We start from the raw sequence: 20,178 nt of genomic DNA, 5'->3' as shown, positions 1-20,178 counted from the left end.
GGTTTGGGGCCTGGGGGGACCGGGTGGTTGGGCTGTAAAGTGCGACATTTTGCTGCTGATTAAGTAGCGTTCGTTTTTAATAAAAATACGACAAGCAAATAAAACAACAAGTTGCCAGACAAGCGATGGCAGCGTGACACGAACTTAGAGGTTTTGATTAAAAAATAATATATATTTCATTGAGATAAAAAGGTTATAAAGAGTAAATTAATATATGTTTTAGTATATGTAACAAAATATTAATATATTAGTCTCTAAATCCCCTATAAACAGAGAAATAATAATCTCTGTAACCCTTAACTCTCTGTAACCCTCGTTTAGATTCAATTTAATAATATTATTATAGCACATTATATAATATTAACTTTTGTCGAAAAAACCGTGAAATCTGTCAAGATGTCATGTGCCATCACTAAATAGAATACACCCTACACACATGTCCACAACGAAGTGGAAAGAAAAAAAACACCCAAAATTTCACCCACAAAATTGCTCCTCTCCGAGACTTTGTTCGGCTTATGCTCTTCGCCTGGCCTGGCCTGGCCTGGCTTTCGTCCTTGTGCACGTCCTCGTGCTCGTGCTCGTCCTGTCTTTGCCTCAATGGCAATCGCCCTTGCCGAAGGTTACGGCACCGTTGCAGGACGGATGGGTTGCTGGGGCGGTTGCTGGCACGTGCCCTGCTATGTGGCATACACTGTGGCAAGACGTTTGTGGCTTGGCAGGGGCGAGGAAAGTATATTATAATACACTGGAAAAAATTATTAATCAGATATATAAAGATTTAAAAAGATTATTTAAATTTATTTAATATTTTTCCTTATAAAAAAATGTTAATAAAAATAAAAACTATAATCTTATTATTTCTGTTTTCTTACCACATTTTCTTCCAGTGTCTTCTGTCAGTCCCTGCGACAAAGGCTTTGGTTTTAGCGTGCTGCCATATGTTTCCGGCAAGTGCCACCGCGACCGCCTCTGCCTCCTGTGGCAGAGAGTTAGTGCCAACGCCACCCATGCCCTCGCCCCTGCACCCACACCCACTCCCACTCCCACTCCTTTATGGGGCATGAAAAGCGTTGAAATCCGCAATGCCAACAAGTAAACCTCGACGCCGAGCGGGGTTGCAAGACAATTGGTGATTTGTGGAGCGAACCCGGGTCTAAGGAAAGGGAATGATGATGATGTTGATGGTCCTGGGGTTCTGTAACTCGACCCGACTTCCTCCTTCCTTGAGGCGACCGACACCTTCTGTCGCCGCCGACGCAGGCGTTCTGATTTATTTGTACAGCGCCCCCATAAAGATATTAAAACCACAGTCGCATTTGTTATACAGGGTATTCCATTTTCATGATTTTATTGTTTTCGAAAATCAGCTAATTTAACTTAATATTTGTGTGTGTGTGTGGGTTAGGAGGTGTATCTGTGTATTACATTTCGAGGGTCTTCTAACAATATTACATATACAGGAAGTGCATACAATCAGATTTCTAAACATATACGATTTAATATTTATATATATTATATATTCCATAAGTATTTATTTAGTTAAGGTTTCCGAACAGTACAATATCAGCTTAAATAAATTTCACATACACAACTAGATATATAGATTCTCAATAGTAGGAATATTTAAAGAAATATACAACAATCAGGAGTCGAGTTAAGAATTTGTTTTTTTGAGAAAAGCTGTCAGGACTGAATGTTCGGGATGAACGATCCCGAGTTCTTTCAATTTGTTTGATTGCCTGGAAATTATGTTAATTCCTGGCTATGATCACAGGGGATGCTTCAAGGACTAAGGGTTGATGGTATAGGGTTGGTTTACCTTTTCCTCTTCAGCCCTCTCTGTCACTCACCATTCCTGACGTCCTGCAACTATTTTCCTCTAAGAAACTCATCTATTTTAGCATTATCTTTCCTCCCTCGTAAACTTGGTTTTTCATTAAAAATATGTACAGGCGAATATAAATAACGAATAAAAAAAAAAAAATTATAATAAACAGAAATATCAACTAGGTCTAAAGAAGAGGATGAAAAGTATAAGAACCTAAAGCCTTTTTTCGAGTGTACGAATATCGCAAATATAAGAGTATATAGTCTGTATATTGGGTGTATAATATATAGGTATTTGTTTTGGTCGAAGCTCTAAAAATTAAAATTTATTTTCATTTGATTTTTTTTCTCTCTTTTTTCCATTCCCTTTTTGTTTAATTTTATTCATTTCATTTTGTATTATTTGATTTCGCTTGGCTTCGATTTTAAATTTATGTACAAAGTTCGTGCTGCAATTAAACGTAACGCGCTTAAACAACTAATACGAAAAAGTATCTACAAGATATATATTTATAAATGTATAATATATAAGCTAGTGTGTGCCTGGGCCTGGGCTGTCTGTGCCGGCCTCTGTGTTAGTTTGTTATTTTCATTATTCCGCTTTTTTTTTTTGTTTGCTTTTGTTTTATTTTATTTTGTTTATATGCTATATATGCCCAAGTATTGTTTTGTATCTTTATGCTTGACACGCTCGCTCAAAACGGCGCAAAATCGTTAAAATTTTATCGCCCCGATGGAGAACGTGAGTGTGTATCGGGTATCGGTTGTATCTTTTTTCCTTATAGATATGGGTGAGTCTGTGTGTGTGTGTCTGGTTTCCATCCACCAGCCCGAATTTTCACACTTCGTGGCTGATTTTCCTGGGATTGGTTGGGGGAGGGAGGTTGTAAGGAGGGGGGAGTGTACAAGTGCCAACACTTTCGGCACTCACTGTAATCAAATATTCCTGATGCGATTCCGGTCTATCAATTTTTGTTTCTCTGCTAACCTTCTCTTTTAACCATTTTATTCATTTTTTATTTATTTAAGAAATGCTACTATCGCAACTTCTTCGACTGGGACTTTCCCCAAAAAATTCCCAAAAAAAAAAAACAAACAAAAAACAAAAACAAAACAAAGATCTATCTATCAAAAAGGCATTTCGCAAATGTGCGTGCTAATGTTTGTATCTGTGTGTGACCTTATCTCTGGCTTACACATATTTGTTGCTGATATTTTATAATTAATTTGTTGTTGTTTTGCTTTTTGCTTGTCTGCCAAGCGACGACACAAAAACGCAACAAAAACAAGTGAGCGGCGAGCGCATTTGATTATTATTCTCCTCCCCCCTCTTTCTTTATTTTTTATATCATTGGATTATTTTTTTTAAATTTATGAATATTGAGAAAAAAAATATAAAAATAAAAAAGCAAACATTCCTGCCTTTAGGTTAGATTATTTATGTTTTTTGTTAGTATGTGGAGGCGTACTAATTCGATTGCAAATATTTGCTCACCCCCCCATACCACCCATACCACCCACCCATACATATGCAAATGATGTGGTTTACCCTAGAATTGTATAAACGTATCTAGCAGATACATTGTATATGTAAGTATCTGCGAGTAGATATTGCTTTGCGTTGAGGCTATTTCGGGTTAGTTCTAAGGCTTACAACTGTTTACTGTTTACTTGGTTACTTAAATTGCACTTTTCTTCGGGAGCGAGGTTGAAAAACTGCGACTGTGACTGCGACTGCGACAGCAGGTTGTTGCTTGTTGCTTCTGCCGTTGTTGTATCTTGTAGATTCTCCAGCGGCGCCACAAGATACATTTGCGTTCCGCACAGCCAAAGAAACGCTGCAAAAAAAAAAAAGATAGAAAGAGAAGAATAAATGAAAATGTTATTCGCCTTTTATTTTCTCTATGGGTGAAAATACCAAAATGATGTAATGACTCTCTAGCTGGCAAGTTGGCCCGATGTTCATTAAAAGGCCACAACAAAACGGCCAAAACAGAGGGCGAAAAAAATAAAAACACAGCGAAAAAGTCGAAAACCTCAATGTTGTTGTTGTTGTTGTTGTTTGTTGTGCTGTTGCCTATAACGGCGAAAATAAAACCAAGGCAAATCGTATAAATTACCGACCGAATGACGAGCGACAAACCGACCGACGAACACGAAAGAGAGGCCAACATACCAGGCCACGAAAGAGTACGATATATAAAGATACATTTATAGAGAGAGTACGTAGCTAGAAGATACATTATTTGTGTATAATGACTACTTGAGAAAAACCAAAACAGAAAAGGGAAAAAGAAAATAAAAAAATAAGCAACATGCCAACTTGAAATGTAATTTGTATAATTTGAGTCTCAGTTCCATACAAAAGTGTGGGAAATGCGCCAAAAAGAAAAATTATAGCCAACTCATAAAGGAAGTGGCCATCAGAGGGCATAGGAACATCTAAAAAAGCTACAAAGCTACTTTAAAAAGTGGCAGTATCTTCTGCTGGAGGAGAACCCGAAGCACAAAACAAACAATCATTAGCGGAGAAAAAAGATATCCAGCGACCTCAAACCCCACTGTTGTCATTAATTTGTAAAAGATTAATAGCCCTGGAACACATCTGAGGAATAGACATTCTACGTTTCAGTTTTCTAATAAGCTTTTAATCCCTAGATGGGAATAGCCTTGAAAATCCCGTGTTTTCAGATATGACCACTTGCGATGTCTATATCTTGGACAATTCCCACCCGATCCTTGAGTGGAATACCTTTAAAGATTTGTAGTTGAAATCCCAATCAATCTACATCAACAGCTAGAAACAAAATTTTCCATCAATATTTTTCAAATTCTTGTGGGGGTAACCCTTTCAAAATCATGGATACTCATACATAGCCCCTTACGATGTCTATATCTCCGTCAATTTACATTCGATCCTTAAGCGGGATACCTTAAAAGATTTGTGGCTCGATTCCCTATTGATCTTTATCATAACCCTGAAACAAAATTTTTGATCGGTATTTTCCCGATTTTTGTGGAAGACCTCCTTGTAGGATCTATATCCTCCAGTCTATGGCCCCTTACGATGTCTATATCTTTGCCAATTTACATCCGATTACGAAAAGGAATACCTTAAAAGTTTTCTGTTTTGATTCCCCATCAATCGACATCAAAACCCTGGAATAAAACTTTCGATCGATTTTTTTTCAATTTTTATGGGGTAGCCCCTTGTGGAATCCGGGATATCCCTATAGGACCCCTTACGATATCCATATCTCTGGCAATTCACATCCGATCCTGGAGCGGAATACCTTAAAAGATTTGTGGCTCGATTTCCTTCCAAACTGCATCAAATCCCCGGAACAAAATTTTCGATCGATATTTTTTCAATTTTTATAGGGGAGCCCCTTGTGCAATGCGGGATATCCTTCTATGGTCCCTTACGATATTCATATCTCTGGCACTTCATATCCGATCCTTGAGCGGAATACCTTAAAAGATTTCTAGTTCGATTCCTTACCGTTCTGCATCAAAACCTGGAAAACAAATTTTCGATCCCTATTTTTAAAATTTTCTGATGGAACCTTGTGGAATCCGGAATATCCCTCTAAGGCCCCTTACGATATCCATATCTCTGTCAATTTACACCAGATCCTAGAGCGGAATACCTTAAAAAATTTGTAGATAGAATCTCCACCAATCTGCATGAAAACTTTGAAACAAAAATTTTCTATCAATATTATAAATATCTCTGGGTTAACCCCGTGTTAAATATGGGATATCCAAGTCTATTTGATGATCTCAGAGCCTTTTCATAAACTGTTTCTAGATTATTTCCCCATTTTGTCACGTAAACACTTCTAAAAAGTGGCCCTAATCCGAGTTCTTTTCCAGGAAAGAGTCATTAAATCAAGTTGGTAATACTATATACTGCTTATGTAGAAGACTCACCTGGTGACTAAGCGGAACTCGCCACGGGAGCCAGTGTATCGGTGGCGGCGATCTGCACGGGAGGCTTGGAAAGCGGTTCCGGAACAGAACTGGAGGACACTGCCGCCGTCGCCGTCGCCACCGGCATGGACAGCAGTGTGCTGGCGGCCGAAACAGTGATGGCTCCACCGCCGGATGTCTCCTTGGATTCCGGCCTGGAACTAGTCGCCGGTGTGGTCTTGGCCAGTTCCGGGGATTTGGAAGTACGGCTACTGAGAACGGGTGGCGCCTCCTCGGCGAGGGCAGCCGCCTTGGCCTCGGCCCGAATATTCAAATTGGCAGCAACTTGATCAATGGTCGTTGGTTTCTTGGTCATTGCACGCGGCGATGTTGCAGCAGAATTGTTGCTACTACTGCTAGTGTTGTTGTTGTTGTTGTTGTTGTTGCTATTATTGTTGTTGTTGTTGTTGTTGGTGGTGGTGGTGGTACTATTAGGACTCAGTAATCCTTTGGTAGATCTCTCCTCGGCCCGCACAGTCAACGGCTTGCTAATATTGGTCGTTGTTGTCGTCGTTGCTGTTGCTGCTGCTGTTGATGTTGCTGTTGTCGTGGCTGATGTTGCTGCTGCTGCTGGCTGATTGCGAAAGGCCAGAGCCGAGGGATTCGGTATACTCCTAACTGATGCATTCTGTGGTCTCACCAATGCATTGGAATTGGCATTTTTTGGCTTATTCTCGAAGCTGGCCACCTTTATCGAGATCTTTTCCCGAGCGGTTGCTGATTCCGAGAGCATATGCAGATTTTGTAGATCATCGCCGTTGTTGCTGCCATTGGTGGTGGTGGTGTTGCTGTTGCTCTTGTTGCTGCTGCTATTGTTGTTGGTGTTACTGGTGTTGCTACTACCATTGGCATTAGTGGAAGTCGAAGATGCAACAACAACAGCAGCATTTCCTCCATTACTGTTGGCGGATATATTCTGTTTGATTTTATTCAAGGCTGCCTCTAAACTATTGCTGCTGCTGCTGTTGCTAGTAATAGATGTTGCAGATGTTGCTGCTGTTGTTGCTGATGTTGTTATGGCCAATTTGGTGGCATGGTTACTTTGGCTGTTCCTTCCTGGATTTGCTGATAAATCAAGTATGTCGGCATCCTTAGCTCCTGCTGTTACTGCCGGCCTAAACTCTCGCAAACTCGTTTTCGACTTCTCCAATGAGGCACTAGTACCATTGGCGGCTGGCGGGGATTTCTTTGAATTGCTCTCTGTCTTTCCACTTTGTTGTTGCTGTTGCTGCTGTTGCTGCTGATGTTGCGACTTTGATGGAAATGTTGCAGAGTGTGGTGCAGTATTCCGCAGATTTATTAATGCAGGCGGCGATGTCCGATAAGCAGCATTGTTGCTGTTGTTACCCTTGTTGCTGCTGCTGCTGCTGCTGTTGCTCCTTTGGCCACTCAATGCCACTGACAGTGGCGGCGACTTGACAATCGTTGGTATTGTGGTCATTGGCATTGGCAACGGCATTGGCATCTTCACCGAGTTCTTACTGGGCAGAGCTGCCGGTGGTCCCATCAACCGACTACCCGAAGCCCCAATCGACGCCATCGAGGTGGATGCCGCCGGCGGGCTAAGCGGTGGCATGGTCTTTGGTCCTGCCTGCTTGCCGCCCGGTCCCAATCTCACAATTTCCAGAGCCGGAATTTGATTGCTGGTCTCGGGATAGGAATAACCCTGTTGATTGGCTCTCGGCCGGGCCGTAATGGTGACCGAACCGCTGCCCAAACTCGAGCCGGGCAGGGACATGCTGGTGGGACACAGTAGTGGCATCGGGGTCTTGTTGCTCATGTCCGGACCGTAGAGTCGGGGCTGGGGATTGGGCAGATAGACCGTCGTCTGGCTGCTCAGCGGATACTTCCTGGCCGTGTAGTTGGCCATGGCCTGGGCCTCCTGGAAGCGGGCCTGCTTGGCGGGATGCGACTCGTCCAGGGAGAGTGATCGCTTCGGCTGCTTGTTGGCCGCACTGGCTATCGAACTGGGTGTGGATTGGTACCGTTGCATGTGGTATAGATTCCGGTTACCGGGCGCTTGTGGCACCGCAAAGTGTCCGCCGGACAGCTTCCGATTGTTGTTGTTGGTCAGCGGGGGCTTGACGGCGGGATTGGTCTTCACCAGAGCGGCGTGTGCCTGGTGCTGTTGTTGCAACTGATGCAGCTGCTGCTGCTGCTGATGCTGTGGCGCCACCTTGGTTTTCGCCGGAATCGTGGGAGTCGCACTGGGGGTATAGGCCTTAAACAAACTGGGGGGTAGTGGCGGCGAAGTCGGCAAGCTGGGCATCTCCTTGGTCTTGGCCACTGCCACCTGGGGTGGCTGTTGCACCAACGCCTCCGTTGTGGGCGTGGGCGGCGGAGTGGGAGCTCCACCCACCACCAGACTGCTAATGCTGCGCGCCTCCTCGCCCAAGGTCCGGTTGAGGACATCCGACGTGGATGACTGGATGCTCCTCTCGTCCAGTTTCAGCTGCTGGAGAGCCAGCTCTCCGCCAGCTATCGAATGGGAGCGCTTCAAGTCCAGCTTGTGCTTCGGCGTCGATGTGATCTTCACCTTCATTTTGCCATCCGTTTGCGAGGATATCTCGGCATGTAGCTTCTTCCGCTTTCCATTCGCATCCTTCGGCTCCTTGGAGTGTTTCTTCTTCCGTTTCCGGTGCGAACTGGTACTGGTCGAGGTACTGGCATCGGCAGTGCCCAGGCTGGAGGTGGATCCGTTGGTGGAACTAGAGCACGAGGACATGGGCGAGGCATTGGGACTGTACTTGCTGTCGGCAACGGCCACAACCGAGGGCTGTTCGATCGGTTTGAGGCCAATATTCTTGGCGTACGTCTCCAGGTCCAACTGCTGCGCAGATGCAGATGAGCTGGTGTCCTCCAGTCGACCATGAGCCGACAGCGGCATACTCAGCTTGCTCCTCATGCTGTTTAGCTCGATCTTGAGCTTCGGCAGATTCCCGGAAACCTTGCGATTCGCCGTCTTGAGCTCAAAGTCTTCGACATCCCCGTAGGACTTGATGAGTTGCGAAGGCGGGATGCTGACCACAATATTGGTATTGACCTCCAGTGGCTGTTCCCGCTCCCGCTGACTCTCCGCCAGCTCCTGCTCCGGCTCACACTTCACCCGGGGCACGGCATAGTCGCTATAACGCATATCATTGCTGCGAAGGCTCTTGAAAGTGCTGACGGGTTCCGGTTCCGCTTCCTTTTTGGCCAAACGCTTGGCGGCCTTGGACTGGGGCGACACCTTCGGCGAGGACTTGTTACTGCGCGGCTTGGAACGCGGTGACGAAATGGTGTCCATATCGGATTCAAGGTCCTCGGCAAAGGACACCGACTTGGCCGCTTTGGGGCGACGCGACACTGTCTGGCCTGGTTCAATGTCCTGATTAATCCTGGATAGATTGTTCTCATCGTTTTTTGCCCGTTCGCTCTCGTAGAGCAGAATCCGGTAGCAAAAGGCCATCGGCGATTGCTGTTTGGGGTGGCAGGAAGAGATACAAAAAAAATAGAGGCAGGTTGACAAGGGTGGAAAAATGAATGAAAAAGTGGACACTGAACGTTAAACTGGCGAGACAATTGGATTGGACTTCACCCCGGACCCCAGATTATCGGGTAATTGGGATAAACCACAAAAAGGGACAACCCGAAAGGTAAAAGGTATGATATTGAAATCAAAGTTGGGACTTATGTCCCCAATAAGGACATTTACTTAGGACCATTTATTAAAATCGTCACCGAATGTGTGAAAGTGTTTTGGCATTTCTATCGCCATCAATTTTGGTTACAAAACAAATTGAAATCTGGGGGAGGTGTTCAACCAAGTCATGCATAAAGGATCAACAAGGTCGTTGATTCCAAATAGAATCGGGTTAGTACGGATGAGAAGGGAGGAAGGATACATGCCGACAAGGGTCCAGGGTCCAGGGTCCAGGGTCCAGTATACAAAGAATGTAAGCCCCTACTTTGTAGTAGTAATAGTTAACATCACTCACCCGACTCCACTTGTAACAATATCCCACATCCATGAGCGTGAAATGTGAGGGCAGGACCTCATCCTCGTAGGTGACCTCCACCTCCACCAGCTTGTTGTCCGCCTCAATGTTGTACTTGGAGCAGAGGAATCGTTTCAACAGCTCCACCCTCAGGCCCGCGGCACATTGCAAATAGATGGTGGGTGGCACCTCGCCCGCCCCACACTGTTGCAACATGGCGGGATGGTACTCCAGCGACAAACTCACCAGCTCCGTGGCTGTGAAGAACTCTTGGTGGAGCGGCGACTTCTCATCCACCAGGTCCTTGTGCTGCTCCTCGAAATCGGCCAGAGCCTGGCACTCGCGCTGATACAGACCCGGCACCATTTTGTAGATGAGGGTCCGCAGCACATCATCCGATCTCAGATTGGACTCGGTGATCTCGCTGATCTCCTTGGCTCCCCGGCTCATCTTGCAATCGGGACAATAGGGCATTCGCAGCAGATGCTTCAGTATGCAACTGCGGCAATCTGTGGCAAGAAGAAGTGGAAATTCAAAAAGGATGTTAGGGAATGACTGTCAAAAGTGGCTTAGACATCAAGACTCATAAGGTTGGAGGTGAAATAGACCACTTACATGTATGGTAGCAGTCATCCACAGTGGTGGGATCGACCATGTAGCCACGGCAGAGGCCACAGGTGATCAGATCGTGGAACTGTCTCACATCCCGCATCCTAGAACCCGCCTCCATCATGATGTCTCTTAACTTGCTTTTGGGTTTCTTACGTTTAGTAGCCTCTCTTCTTGTGGTGTCCTGTAAGGAGAGAGAGAAGGCCATCCTGCGGTTAGGAGGGAAATCTACAATCGTGGCATGTGCTTAAATGACACCCGATGATGGCTAATAAACTGTTTGGATGGCTGTTTGGATGGTGGGCCAAAAGAAACAATGGCCAAAGAAAGAGTGGCTTTGGAGCAACAGTCCCATCCCAGTCCCATCACATCTCAACATCATTGTCGACATCGTTTGTGGTTTGTGTCGCTCGTCAAGCCACAAAGCGAAAGATATATCTGTATCTTTGTATCTGTAGCTTGTCCCAAAAGATACTTTAGACTAGTAAGTCAGCCATCCATATCCATGAATCGGAACAATGCTGCAAGTTCCTCACCACACTCTCAAATATCCAACATGTATGTGGAAATAAGAACACAAAAGTGGCGACTTTGTGGGTGGATGGTAGGTAAGGTTGGGGATTGGAGATTGGGGGGGAGGTAGTGAGTGGTAGTGACGCCCTTCGTGCCACAGAGGGCACCTACCCGAAAGAAACCGAGAGGTTGCCGAGAGAATCAAAACACACACACACACATACAGAGACACTAACACTAAGCCAGAGACACAGAAAGCGATGTGCACTCGACGGTGTACTTGAAGCTAGTTTTAGCTTAGGGGGCCCCCCCCTACTCTTTCAACCTTTTTGTGCCCTATTCCCCCCCTCCCTATTCGTATAAAACTACGAAAATTACGCTTTTGTATGCCTCCAAAGGCAGGAGGGAAACTCAAACTGAATTTTCATCATTACGACAATGATGATTACGACAATGATGATGATTATGATGATGGGTGATGGGGTGATGGTGGCAGGGAGTTGCAGCTTGAGAGCAGGGCAAAGTTCAGGGCATTGTGGATCAGCAGCAGGTTGTTGGGGAGAGTATTGTAACCTCCAATTACAACATGGACTTCAAAAGGCCAGGGAACAATGAAAATATTTCAATACTTTGCTCTGTTTTTTAATTAATTTTTTAAGATTCTTTTGAAGATTCTTTATTTAAAGAGGGGTTTCTTGATTAAAAATATTATAAAATATTAAGAAAAGATAGAGACTTAGAGATAGTACTCTTGAAATAAGGATTATTTTGATTGGAACTTTATATAATTTTCAAGTTTTTTAAGAAATTTTGGAATAATTCAAAGCCGGCTGCTCAATCAGCTTCCATTCAGAGAACTGAGTCCTCCCCTCCCTGAACCACCCACCCACCAGGCAGGCAGTGGCATCCACCACCCACCACCCACTTCTGAAACGCAAACAAAAGTGGCATCGCTTCAAACTGTTTTTTGTCTCTCTCTTTTTGCCTTTGCTTCTTTACATTTTGGCGCTCACGCGAAACTGGCACGAAAGCATGGGGCAAAAGGGAAAACCGAAATGACAACAAAGTGAGGGGGGTGGAGAGGGGGGAAGTGGAGGCTGTGCTAGCAAAACAAAACAAAAACAAAAACAAAAGAAACTGAAAACTAAGCCAGGCCAAAAAGTGGGCGCAAAAAAAAAAATAAAAAAGGAGGTGGCGAGAGAGGCATCTGCCGGCGTAGCTGCCACCGTTGACGTCGCTGCCGGCTTTGAGTTGATTACGAAGTAAGTAGGCAGATATATATACAAATGTATCTGTATCTTTGTATCTGTGTGTGTGTGTGTGTGTGTGTGTGTCAGTCTTAGTGGGTGGGTGTGCCCACGCCCACTCAGCTGGAAAATGCCACCCAACATTTCGATGACGTTGAAAACTGATGACGTCGCAACGAGGCGGTGCTCGTCTTGATTTTCTTATTGTGCTTTGGGTGTTTATACGCCGCAATTTCGTAAAAGGCGCGCACTACCACTCAAACACACACCCAAACACACACACACAAACACACAGTCACATACATGTGACGAAATGGTCACAGCTTGAAAGTGGCAGCAGCAGTAATAACAATAACAGTTACGCCGGCACGAGCGCCCGCAGGGTGGTTGCTTTTGCCCCAAAACTCACACACACACACACACACATACACTTAGCTCTAACACATACACGCAACAAGCTAAACCGAAGACGACTCACGTATTACAGAATGAAAAAAAAACACACTAGCCGAAAACACGACAACGACGAATATATGGCAGCATGGACGTTCTCTGCTGGACAAATTTTCCCGCGTCCGTGTCCGCATCCGCCGAAAATCCACTCGATTTTGAAAGCGGTGCACTCGCAATCGGAATCACAATCCCATCGCTACATTCGCCGCGCAATTGCGACCCGAACACGATACGAGCGAATCCGACGACTCGCCCTCAGCACACAAATTTGTATCTATTCGCCGCGGCGAGAGAGCCAGAGTTGTCTGTTCGGCTAGTGCCCCCTAAGTGGGTGGGGAGAAGTGTTTTTTGTTTTTTTTGCGGCGAAACCGAAAACCGAAAACTTTCTACTTTTGCGCGCGCGCATTTTCGCCGTTTTGTGCCGCTTTATTTTCGCCGCACGTCGAAAATTCCAATACGGCGAGAATAACACGCACGCACACCACCACACCTGTCACGTGTACGTGTGTTTACAAAATTTCCACCAACACCAATACACGTTTTTCGCTGCTGGCAAGCGAGAGCACTATTTTTTCGGCTCACAATCAGTAAAATTTTCCAATTTTGAATCGTTTTTTTCGCCTTCTTTCTCCATATGTATCGTGGTACGTACTCAAAGCAATTGCGTCGCAACTGAGACCGCCGTATTCTTCAGGAGCATTTTCTGGTGCTGCCGCCGAATCGATTTGCCGTTAATCGCCGACACCCACACACTGTTGGAAGCGAAATGTTCTTCTTCTACACTTCAGCTGCTGGCTCTTATCGATTTCTCGTGCTATCAAGAAACAGAGATTTGTTTTTCTATCTCTATCTGACAGATACATTTGCTCTCTTTTGCACGCGTGCAACGTATTCGCCTCGGAAAGCCATTAAACCCCCCCCTCTTCGACAGTCTCGTGCTGTTTTTACTCGAATCGCCCTGTACGTATTCGTTTTTTGATCGGCCACCCTGTGCGCATTCGTTTCTAAAAATTCTCTCTCCAACGCTCTCAATTTCTCTTTTTCTCTCTCTCTTTCGAAAACCTTTTCGTAATTGTTGTTGCTGCTGCTGCTCTGACGGCAGCGTCGGCAGCGGCAGAGGACTGAGAGCCGCCTCGCGCCATTTCATCGGCTGGCCCACCAATCCGTTTTCTATAAAAGGGAATATTTTTAAGGGAAACTACTGATCTTAAATTCCTTTCGTTTATGACCAAAAAAGTTTATATTTTATTTAATTTCAAGGGATATAGTTTAGCAATGCCACTACATCTCTCTTATAATCTCTCTACAACTTTTAAAACAATTTCAACCATGTCCAATATACATCGGATTTTGGGTTTATATCGGAAATGGCAAAAATATATTATAATTAACTATTTCTCTGAAGAGTAAACATTCATCGAAGTATGGCTGACATTCAACAGGAATTTTAATTGGCTTTTGTGAGTTATGTAATGCTGAAAAAACAAAAAAATCTTAAAAACTTGCCTTTCCTGAAGGCGAAAATCATTTCCAAAATCCCCTTGATTATATTTTAACTTGTTTTTTAGAAGAGATTACAAATTATATTACATAAAAGACCGGAACATTGCTTTTCGCCACGAAACCACGCCCTTAATATTTTAAATTTCAGTTTCTTGGTCATTTTCTCTTACAATAATTCAATTTTTTTTGTTTTAAATGATATTCTTTTTATTTTAAGACTGGCATATTGTATATTAAATTGTGTTTTAGATCCTGAGCTTAGTGGTCAGTCTTGGCCAGACATTCTTTCCAATAATATCGTCCAACCTCATCAGAATAAGCCAGACACCGTCGCGGACTGCATTTGGCCAAAGCCAAATTGAGGTGCGTCCCATGAACCACCCCGCCGGCTGATTGGCTGGCCGACACTTCGGATGAGCTCGGCTCCCGACCCGAACAACCTCGAAACAGAGAGAGAGATCGAGTAAGAAGGAGAGCGCGCACACTAAATGCTGAGAGAGAGAGAGAGTATTTGGCCAGCTGTGGCTAAACTTGATTTTTGGGGTGGCTGTACAGTGTACACCCATGTGCGTGTGTGGGTGGGTGACTTTGTTGTTAATTGAATCCAACTGCCAAATGAGAGATTAAAGCCACGCATCCATATGTACATAAATATATCTCCATATCTATATACGTTTCGCGTATTGGCCTTGGCGGTTTATAATTAACGCCAAAAATGCCTGTTTCTTGGCCTCATCTTGTTGTTCGGCCGCCACTGCCGCCGCTGGGCTTTTCATTTTGTTGCCAACTATGTTTTGTTGCCAACTGGTTTTTGGCCATATGCAAAATGCGTTCATAACTTTGATCGCTTCTGTATCTTTAATTTTATCTGACATCATATACTCGATACTCAATTTTCTGTTTTTGCCAAGGGGGGCCAAATTTGCATTTCAAAGGGTGTGGAACTCTGAAGGACGTCCTGCAGGAAATGTTTCACGCTCATTTCATGCAGGAACAAATATAAATGAGGACAATTTTCTGGAAGACATGATCCCGAAATAATTGAATCCGTATCAGAATAATAATGTGGATTGTCCTTTTTATTTGAGATACAAATTTAAGAAAGTGAAATATATAATTTGAATACAGCTCGATTGATGTCATAGGCTATCCAGTTCATCATGATCATATAGTCGCCTTCGGGAAATGGAATAATCTTTACTATATTGGTATTAACCCTTTGTGTGGTAACTTTATCCACCACGAGGTCATGCTAAAGAAATATATTTTATAAAATTTTTTAAACAATTTTTAAACCAAATTCTCACTCACATTGTAGGGGCAGGAATGATTGATGTTTGAAACGTCCCTATACAAGCTATAAAAATATTGGGCCACGGGATTTGACTTTTGATTGTGGAAAAAACGACATGCGTCTATCGTAAAATTATACAAAAATGGCCTGTAACCATTAAACCTCTTAAAGAGTGCCACATTCACCTAAATAAATAAAAATAAAATTTATTAATATATTATTTCACATAAAATAAGTTAAAGTATAAACATACCTTTACTTTGGTAACGGGAATTTGAAAAAGTTTCACTTTCACAGAATAGTATTTGTATGATCTGTTCACCGATTTTAAGAAACAATAATCAAAGTCCGAAAACTCTTTATCCAAAGAGTCGCACTTAATATTTCTAAATTCAACTGCGGCCATTATCTAAAAAATAAAGGCAATCCAATTGTAGATATAAGTTATATTTTATGTTACAGTACTTACTTCTTTAACAAAGTAATTTATTATTAAAAGAACAGCAAAGGAGCTATGGCAAAATCTCATGTTATAGAATCGGTGCACTAATGACTACTGTTTTGTATTCGAATTTTATTATGAGTATGATCACTTAATTTTACATACATTCATTAGCCTAATGGTCCGATGGTTTATTTAGATTGCGACTGGGGGTGAATTAAAAGGTGGTAATGACCTGGATAATTGTATTTCAAATGCGATCAAGTATTTGGGATTTTTGGGAACACTTGTTTTTAAGACTGACAAGTTAAGACTGACTGACTAAAAATTCCAACCCAAAAAAGTTCCATTTCTAAATGTCCAATGAAGTACACCAACGAATACCAAATATACCAACGATAAAAAGTGAAGATCTCTTCTTTGGGTAGAGATGGAAAAACATCGATGAAAAAATCGAAATGTTCGATGCCGATAATCGATGCCTTTTGATATTCTTCAGCGTAAACTTAGTAAAAATACAATCTGCATATTTTTTTCTGTATATATGCTTTATTAAAGTTATAATTATGATTAAAGCATACTTTAATTACGATTTTTGTTTAAATCGTAATTTATATTTTATGTCATCATCGAAAAATATACTTCAACCGCGACTCTGTTTTTTCCATTGCCAAACCAATAACTTTTTATCAAATAATCTCCGTCTGGGAAAGGAAGAATTTTCGAGAAACTGTTAAACATTATATCTGTTGTGAGTTTTTCCACGACAACATCATGCTAATAAAATTTAAATTTAAATTTTTTAAAATTTTTTTTAGCCAAGTACATACGTTGTATGGGCACGAGTGATTCATATTCGAGAACTCTTTAAACACACTATAAAAGTATAGAGCCACGGGGTTTGATTTTGGATTATTTACAAATTTGCATCTACTGTCATATTGTATAAAAATGGCTTGTATCCATTGAAGCGTTTGTAGAGACCAAAGTTTACCTAGACTCAATAAATAATTTAAAATTTTTTGTTAAAAAATTCAAACACGCACCTTCACTTTTGTTACTGGAACCTGGAAAAGATTGACTTTTAGGGATAAATATTTATAAGTCCTGTTTACAGACTTTAAAATACAATTTTCAAAGTCTGAAAAGTCCTTATCGAATGATTGACAAATAAAGTTCCTGAACTCCACTGATGGGTTTACCTGTAATTCTTTGCGTTGGTATATATATATTCATTTGTTTTTGTATTTTACTACCTCTGTGCTCAAAAATAATAACATTAAAAGGCTTAGGAAAAACATCGTAGGTGTCATCATGATGAATCTGCGAAGACTGTAGGTGGATTTGGCATTTGAAACCTCAAAAATAAATTATAATGTATATTATATAAATATTTTGATAAATCATTGGCCAATTTTAGTGCCAAGTGAACCAACTAAATACATTTTAATAGATAATTGTTTTAATTCGGGCTTTCTACTCTATAAACATTATAGAGTATTTCATTACTCTAAGTTCAATGGCGAAATAAATAAATAAATAAATAAATAAATAAATAAATAAATAAGTATATTTTAGTTCGAAATGAAAAATTGTTCAAAAATAAACAGCCAGACGAAATTGTGCAGTGGGTGAATCCTTTTGAATCCTCGGTCAAAATGAATAATTAATGTTGCAACTGTTCTGCGGTTTAGTCCCTGCGGTTTCCAAGTCCAAAAACATGCGAGTAGGTGGGTCGGAGGCCAGGTACTAATTGCTTTTACGCTTCTATTGATCGAAAAAGCTGGGGAGTTCAAATGATTCATTGACTTTGTGGGGGCTTATAAAGTAATTTATGCGTAACGTTCAATGAATTTTATCAGAGTTTAAATTTTTGTATTTTAAAAGCTTTGGTTAAAAGTATATTTTGGACAGGAAATATATTAAATTTAAATTTTGAGTGCTTTTTGCCAAAGATTGAATTCCAAAGGTGGTAATTTTAACAGTTTCGATAAGTATCTGTCCCTTTAGATAGCTTTGATGATCGCAGTTGAACAAAGAAAAGTTTAAAATTAAAGTTTTTGAAATTATTAAAACATAAATGAACGTTATTTTATATATATTTAAAAACAAATATGTAAAAATGTCATTAAACCATATTAGCAAATACATAAGCTGTATTAAAAAGCATCCCTTTTCGTATCCCTTATCCCGGTTGGAAAATAATTTTGACAGGTGCACTTATTACACAGCTTTATAGCAATTACTTCGCATCTGCCCGCCCACTTGCCAGGGTTGCCACACACCCACCCCTCCCGCAATTAGTCGCAAATGTATGCTCAAAGTGACAGTTATAAAGAAAAAAAAAGTGGAAGCATAATTTATTTAAACGCTCACAAGAGCGAGGGAGAAAGCTGAAGTAAAAAAAAAAAAAGCATTTTATTAAGGGTTTGAAAGATGAAAGATTTGCATTGGGATATGGGATATGTTGCCAGCGAATAAATCTGTGAGCCGAACCAAAAATATCTTTTCGTATTAACCCTCGAAAAAATATACACAGTTTTTCTGTATATTTTCTCTCTGTTTCGTGTATGTGTGTGTGTGTGTGTGTGTCTCTGAATTCGTAATGATCACTTGCGGTACACGATAATGTATAGCTCCGACCGCTTATTCCGATTCCAATTCTCGACTCTGAGTGCAAGATACTCAACAGCAACTCGCCAACTCGCACCACACACACAGATACACACGCACACCAGTGCAGATACTCAAACTATGACTGTGTTTGCTGTTGTTGCTGTTGCTGCCACTCTTTGGCTCTCGTTTCGTTCATCGTTCCATTTACGGCGTACAAAATGCCATTATACCCCATGCCCAATTTACTGCTCGTGCTGGTGTGCTGTACTTTTTAATTAAGCTTTAATTAAACTAAAAAATATGATAAAAAAAAACTTAAGGGATGGGATGTTTAAGGATAGGGATTTTTATAAAATATTTTATATACATAATTTTTTTAATTTTGTATATATGTGCCTGTATGAACTCTTTCTTTTTAATAGGACCATATACATACATAACTATATTTACTTTTTCTATTCATTTTTTAAGCATTAAAATATAGTTTACAAAACTAGTCCAACAAAAGGAAACTTTTAATAAAAATACTTTTTTCTATTTTTATAAGTTGATTGTATTTCTGTTATGTTAAAAATTAATTGTATTTCTTTAAAAATATAATTTTTTATACTTTTTAATAGTACATTTTATATATTATTATAACTTATACATAGATTTCTTACATAGTGCGTAGGCTTAGCTTTAAGATTTCTTAAAATGTAGTATTTTATTTTATTAGCATCTGATTAGTATGATTAGTATGATTAATATTACTACTAAGCTTTAATCAAATAAACTTTCTCTGGTTAGCTTTAGTAAATTTTCTACCGGGTTCTATGTTTTCCTCTTTTCGCCTTGCGTGACGTGTTTGAGTGTCGAAGAGCTGCAGGGGGAGGAGGAGGACGATGGGCGGCGGCGGCAGAAGAAAGGTGGGCGATGGGTGGCGGGTGCTTGGCATATTTGCCATCGACGTCAGCAGCGAAGGCAGCGAGGCTCTGCCGACGGCGTCGTTGCGCGCAAACATGGCGCGCTGCCTTCTGCCTTCTGCTTTTTGCATTTGCTCTGAAGCCAAGGCACGCACACAGATACCCCCCGGTCTGAGTGGCAGATACACGACGATATTTACTCCTGCAACAACAGCCCACCACCCCCACCCACCGTTGGCATATTTACATTTTGATTGGGAAACTGCTGAGGCTCATTTTACGGCTGCACTGGTGTGTTTGTTGGACGTGGGTGTAGTTAAACATTCTGGTGTTGTGTCGTTTCGCTTCTTTTTTTTCCTCTCCATTGTTGTTGTTGATTTGTTATTTTGTTACACATATATATTTTTGTTGTTTTGCTGTCTTGTATCTGTATATCTGTGTTTCACATTGTATCTGTGTGTAAGTGGCCGGGCTTGTATGTATGTATGTGTTCCATCCGCTATTGTCCAATTATAATTTGCTTCGATTTATCACTCAATGTGTTTATTTTTTTTTTTTTGCTTTTTTATTGAGACAAGACAGCAAAGCAATGTTACCTGGGGCATGATTTATTAATCGGGGACACAAGAAATGCGCTAATCTCTCGACAATCGGCCAACTATTTATTATATTGAAATTGAGTTATTTCAGATATTTCCCTAGCGGATAAGCCGCTTGGGGCGCATAGTGATTACGTAACCCCTTTTTTTCCAGGGGGGCTAGGCATATGAATGTAGGAATTTCAATTTAAATGGATTTTTGTTTTTATACTTTTACG

At 41.6% G+C, this 20,178-nt stretch overlaps 2 protein-coding genes and 1 long non-coding RNA gene across 3 annotated transcripts; all 3 read right to left on the bottom strand.

Moving 5' to 3' along the window:
* Positions 1-1,318: 1,318 nt before the first annotated feature.
* On the bottom strand, positions 1,319-12,801 carry LOC6495778 (protein suppressor 2 of zeste). The gene is made up of 5 exons (XM_032450681.2): positions 12,627-12,801; positions 10,395-10,572; positions 9,780-10,288; positions 5,764-9,259; positions 1,319-3,668 (listed from the first exon to the last, which is right to left on the bottom strand). The coding sequence occupies exons 2-4, from the start codon at positions 10,510-10,512 to the stop codon at positions 5,771-5,773; spliced, it is 4,116 nt and encodes a 1,371-aa protein (XP_032306572.1). The 5' UTR covers positions 10,513-10,572; positions 12,627-12,801; the 3' UTR covers positions 1,319-3,668; positions 5,764-5,770.
* A 2,344-nt stretch (positions 12,802-15,145) lies between these two features.
* On the bottom strand, positions 15,146-15,804 carry LOC6502564. Its single transcript, XM_001959520.3, has 3 exons — positions 15,652-15,804; positions 15,416-15,583; positions 15,146-15,356 (listed from the first exon to the last, which is right to left on the bottom strand). The coding sequence occupies exons 1-3, from the start codon at positions 15,802-15,804 to the stop codon at positions 15,201-15,203; spliced, it is 477 nt and encodes a 158-aa protein (XP_001959556.2). The 3' UTR covers positions 15,146-15,200.
* Positions 15,805-16,149: 345 nt separating this feature from the next.
* On the bottom strand, positions 16,150-17,374 carry LOC123257304. The gene is made up of 4 exons (XR_006507344.1): positions 17,097-17,374; positions 16,887-17,042; positions 16,671-16,834; positions 16,150-16,617 (listed from the first exon to the last, which is right to left on the bottom strand). It is a non-coding gene; the product is annotated as an uncharacterized LOC123257304 (long non-coding RNA).
* Between the last annotated feature and the right edge of the window lie 2,804 nt (positions 17,375-20,178).

The sequence above is a fragment of the Drosophila ananassae genome, chromosome 3L (genome assembly GCF_017639315.1).
Source record: "Drosophila ananassae strain 14024-0371.13 chromosome 3L, ASM1763931v2, whole genome shotgun sequence".
Lineage (NCBI taxonomy): Eukaryota > Metazoa > Arthropoda > Insecta > Diptera > Drosophilidae > Drosophila > Drosophila ananassae.
Note: the sequence above shows the minus strand (reverse complement) of the source record. Positions and strands in the feature narration are given on the sequence as shown.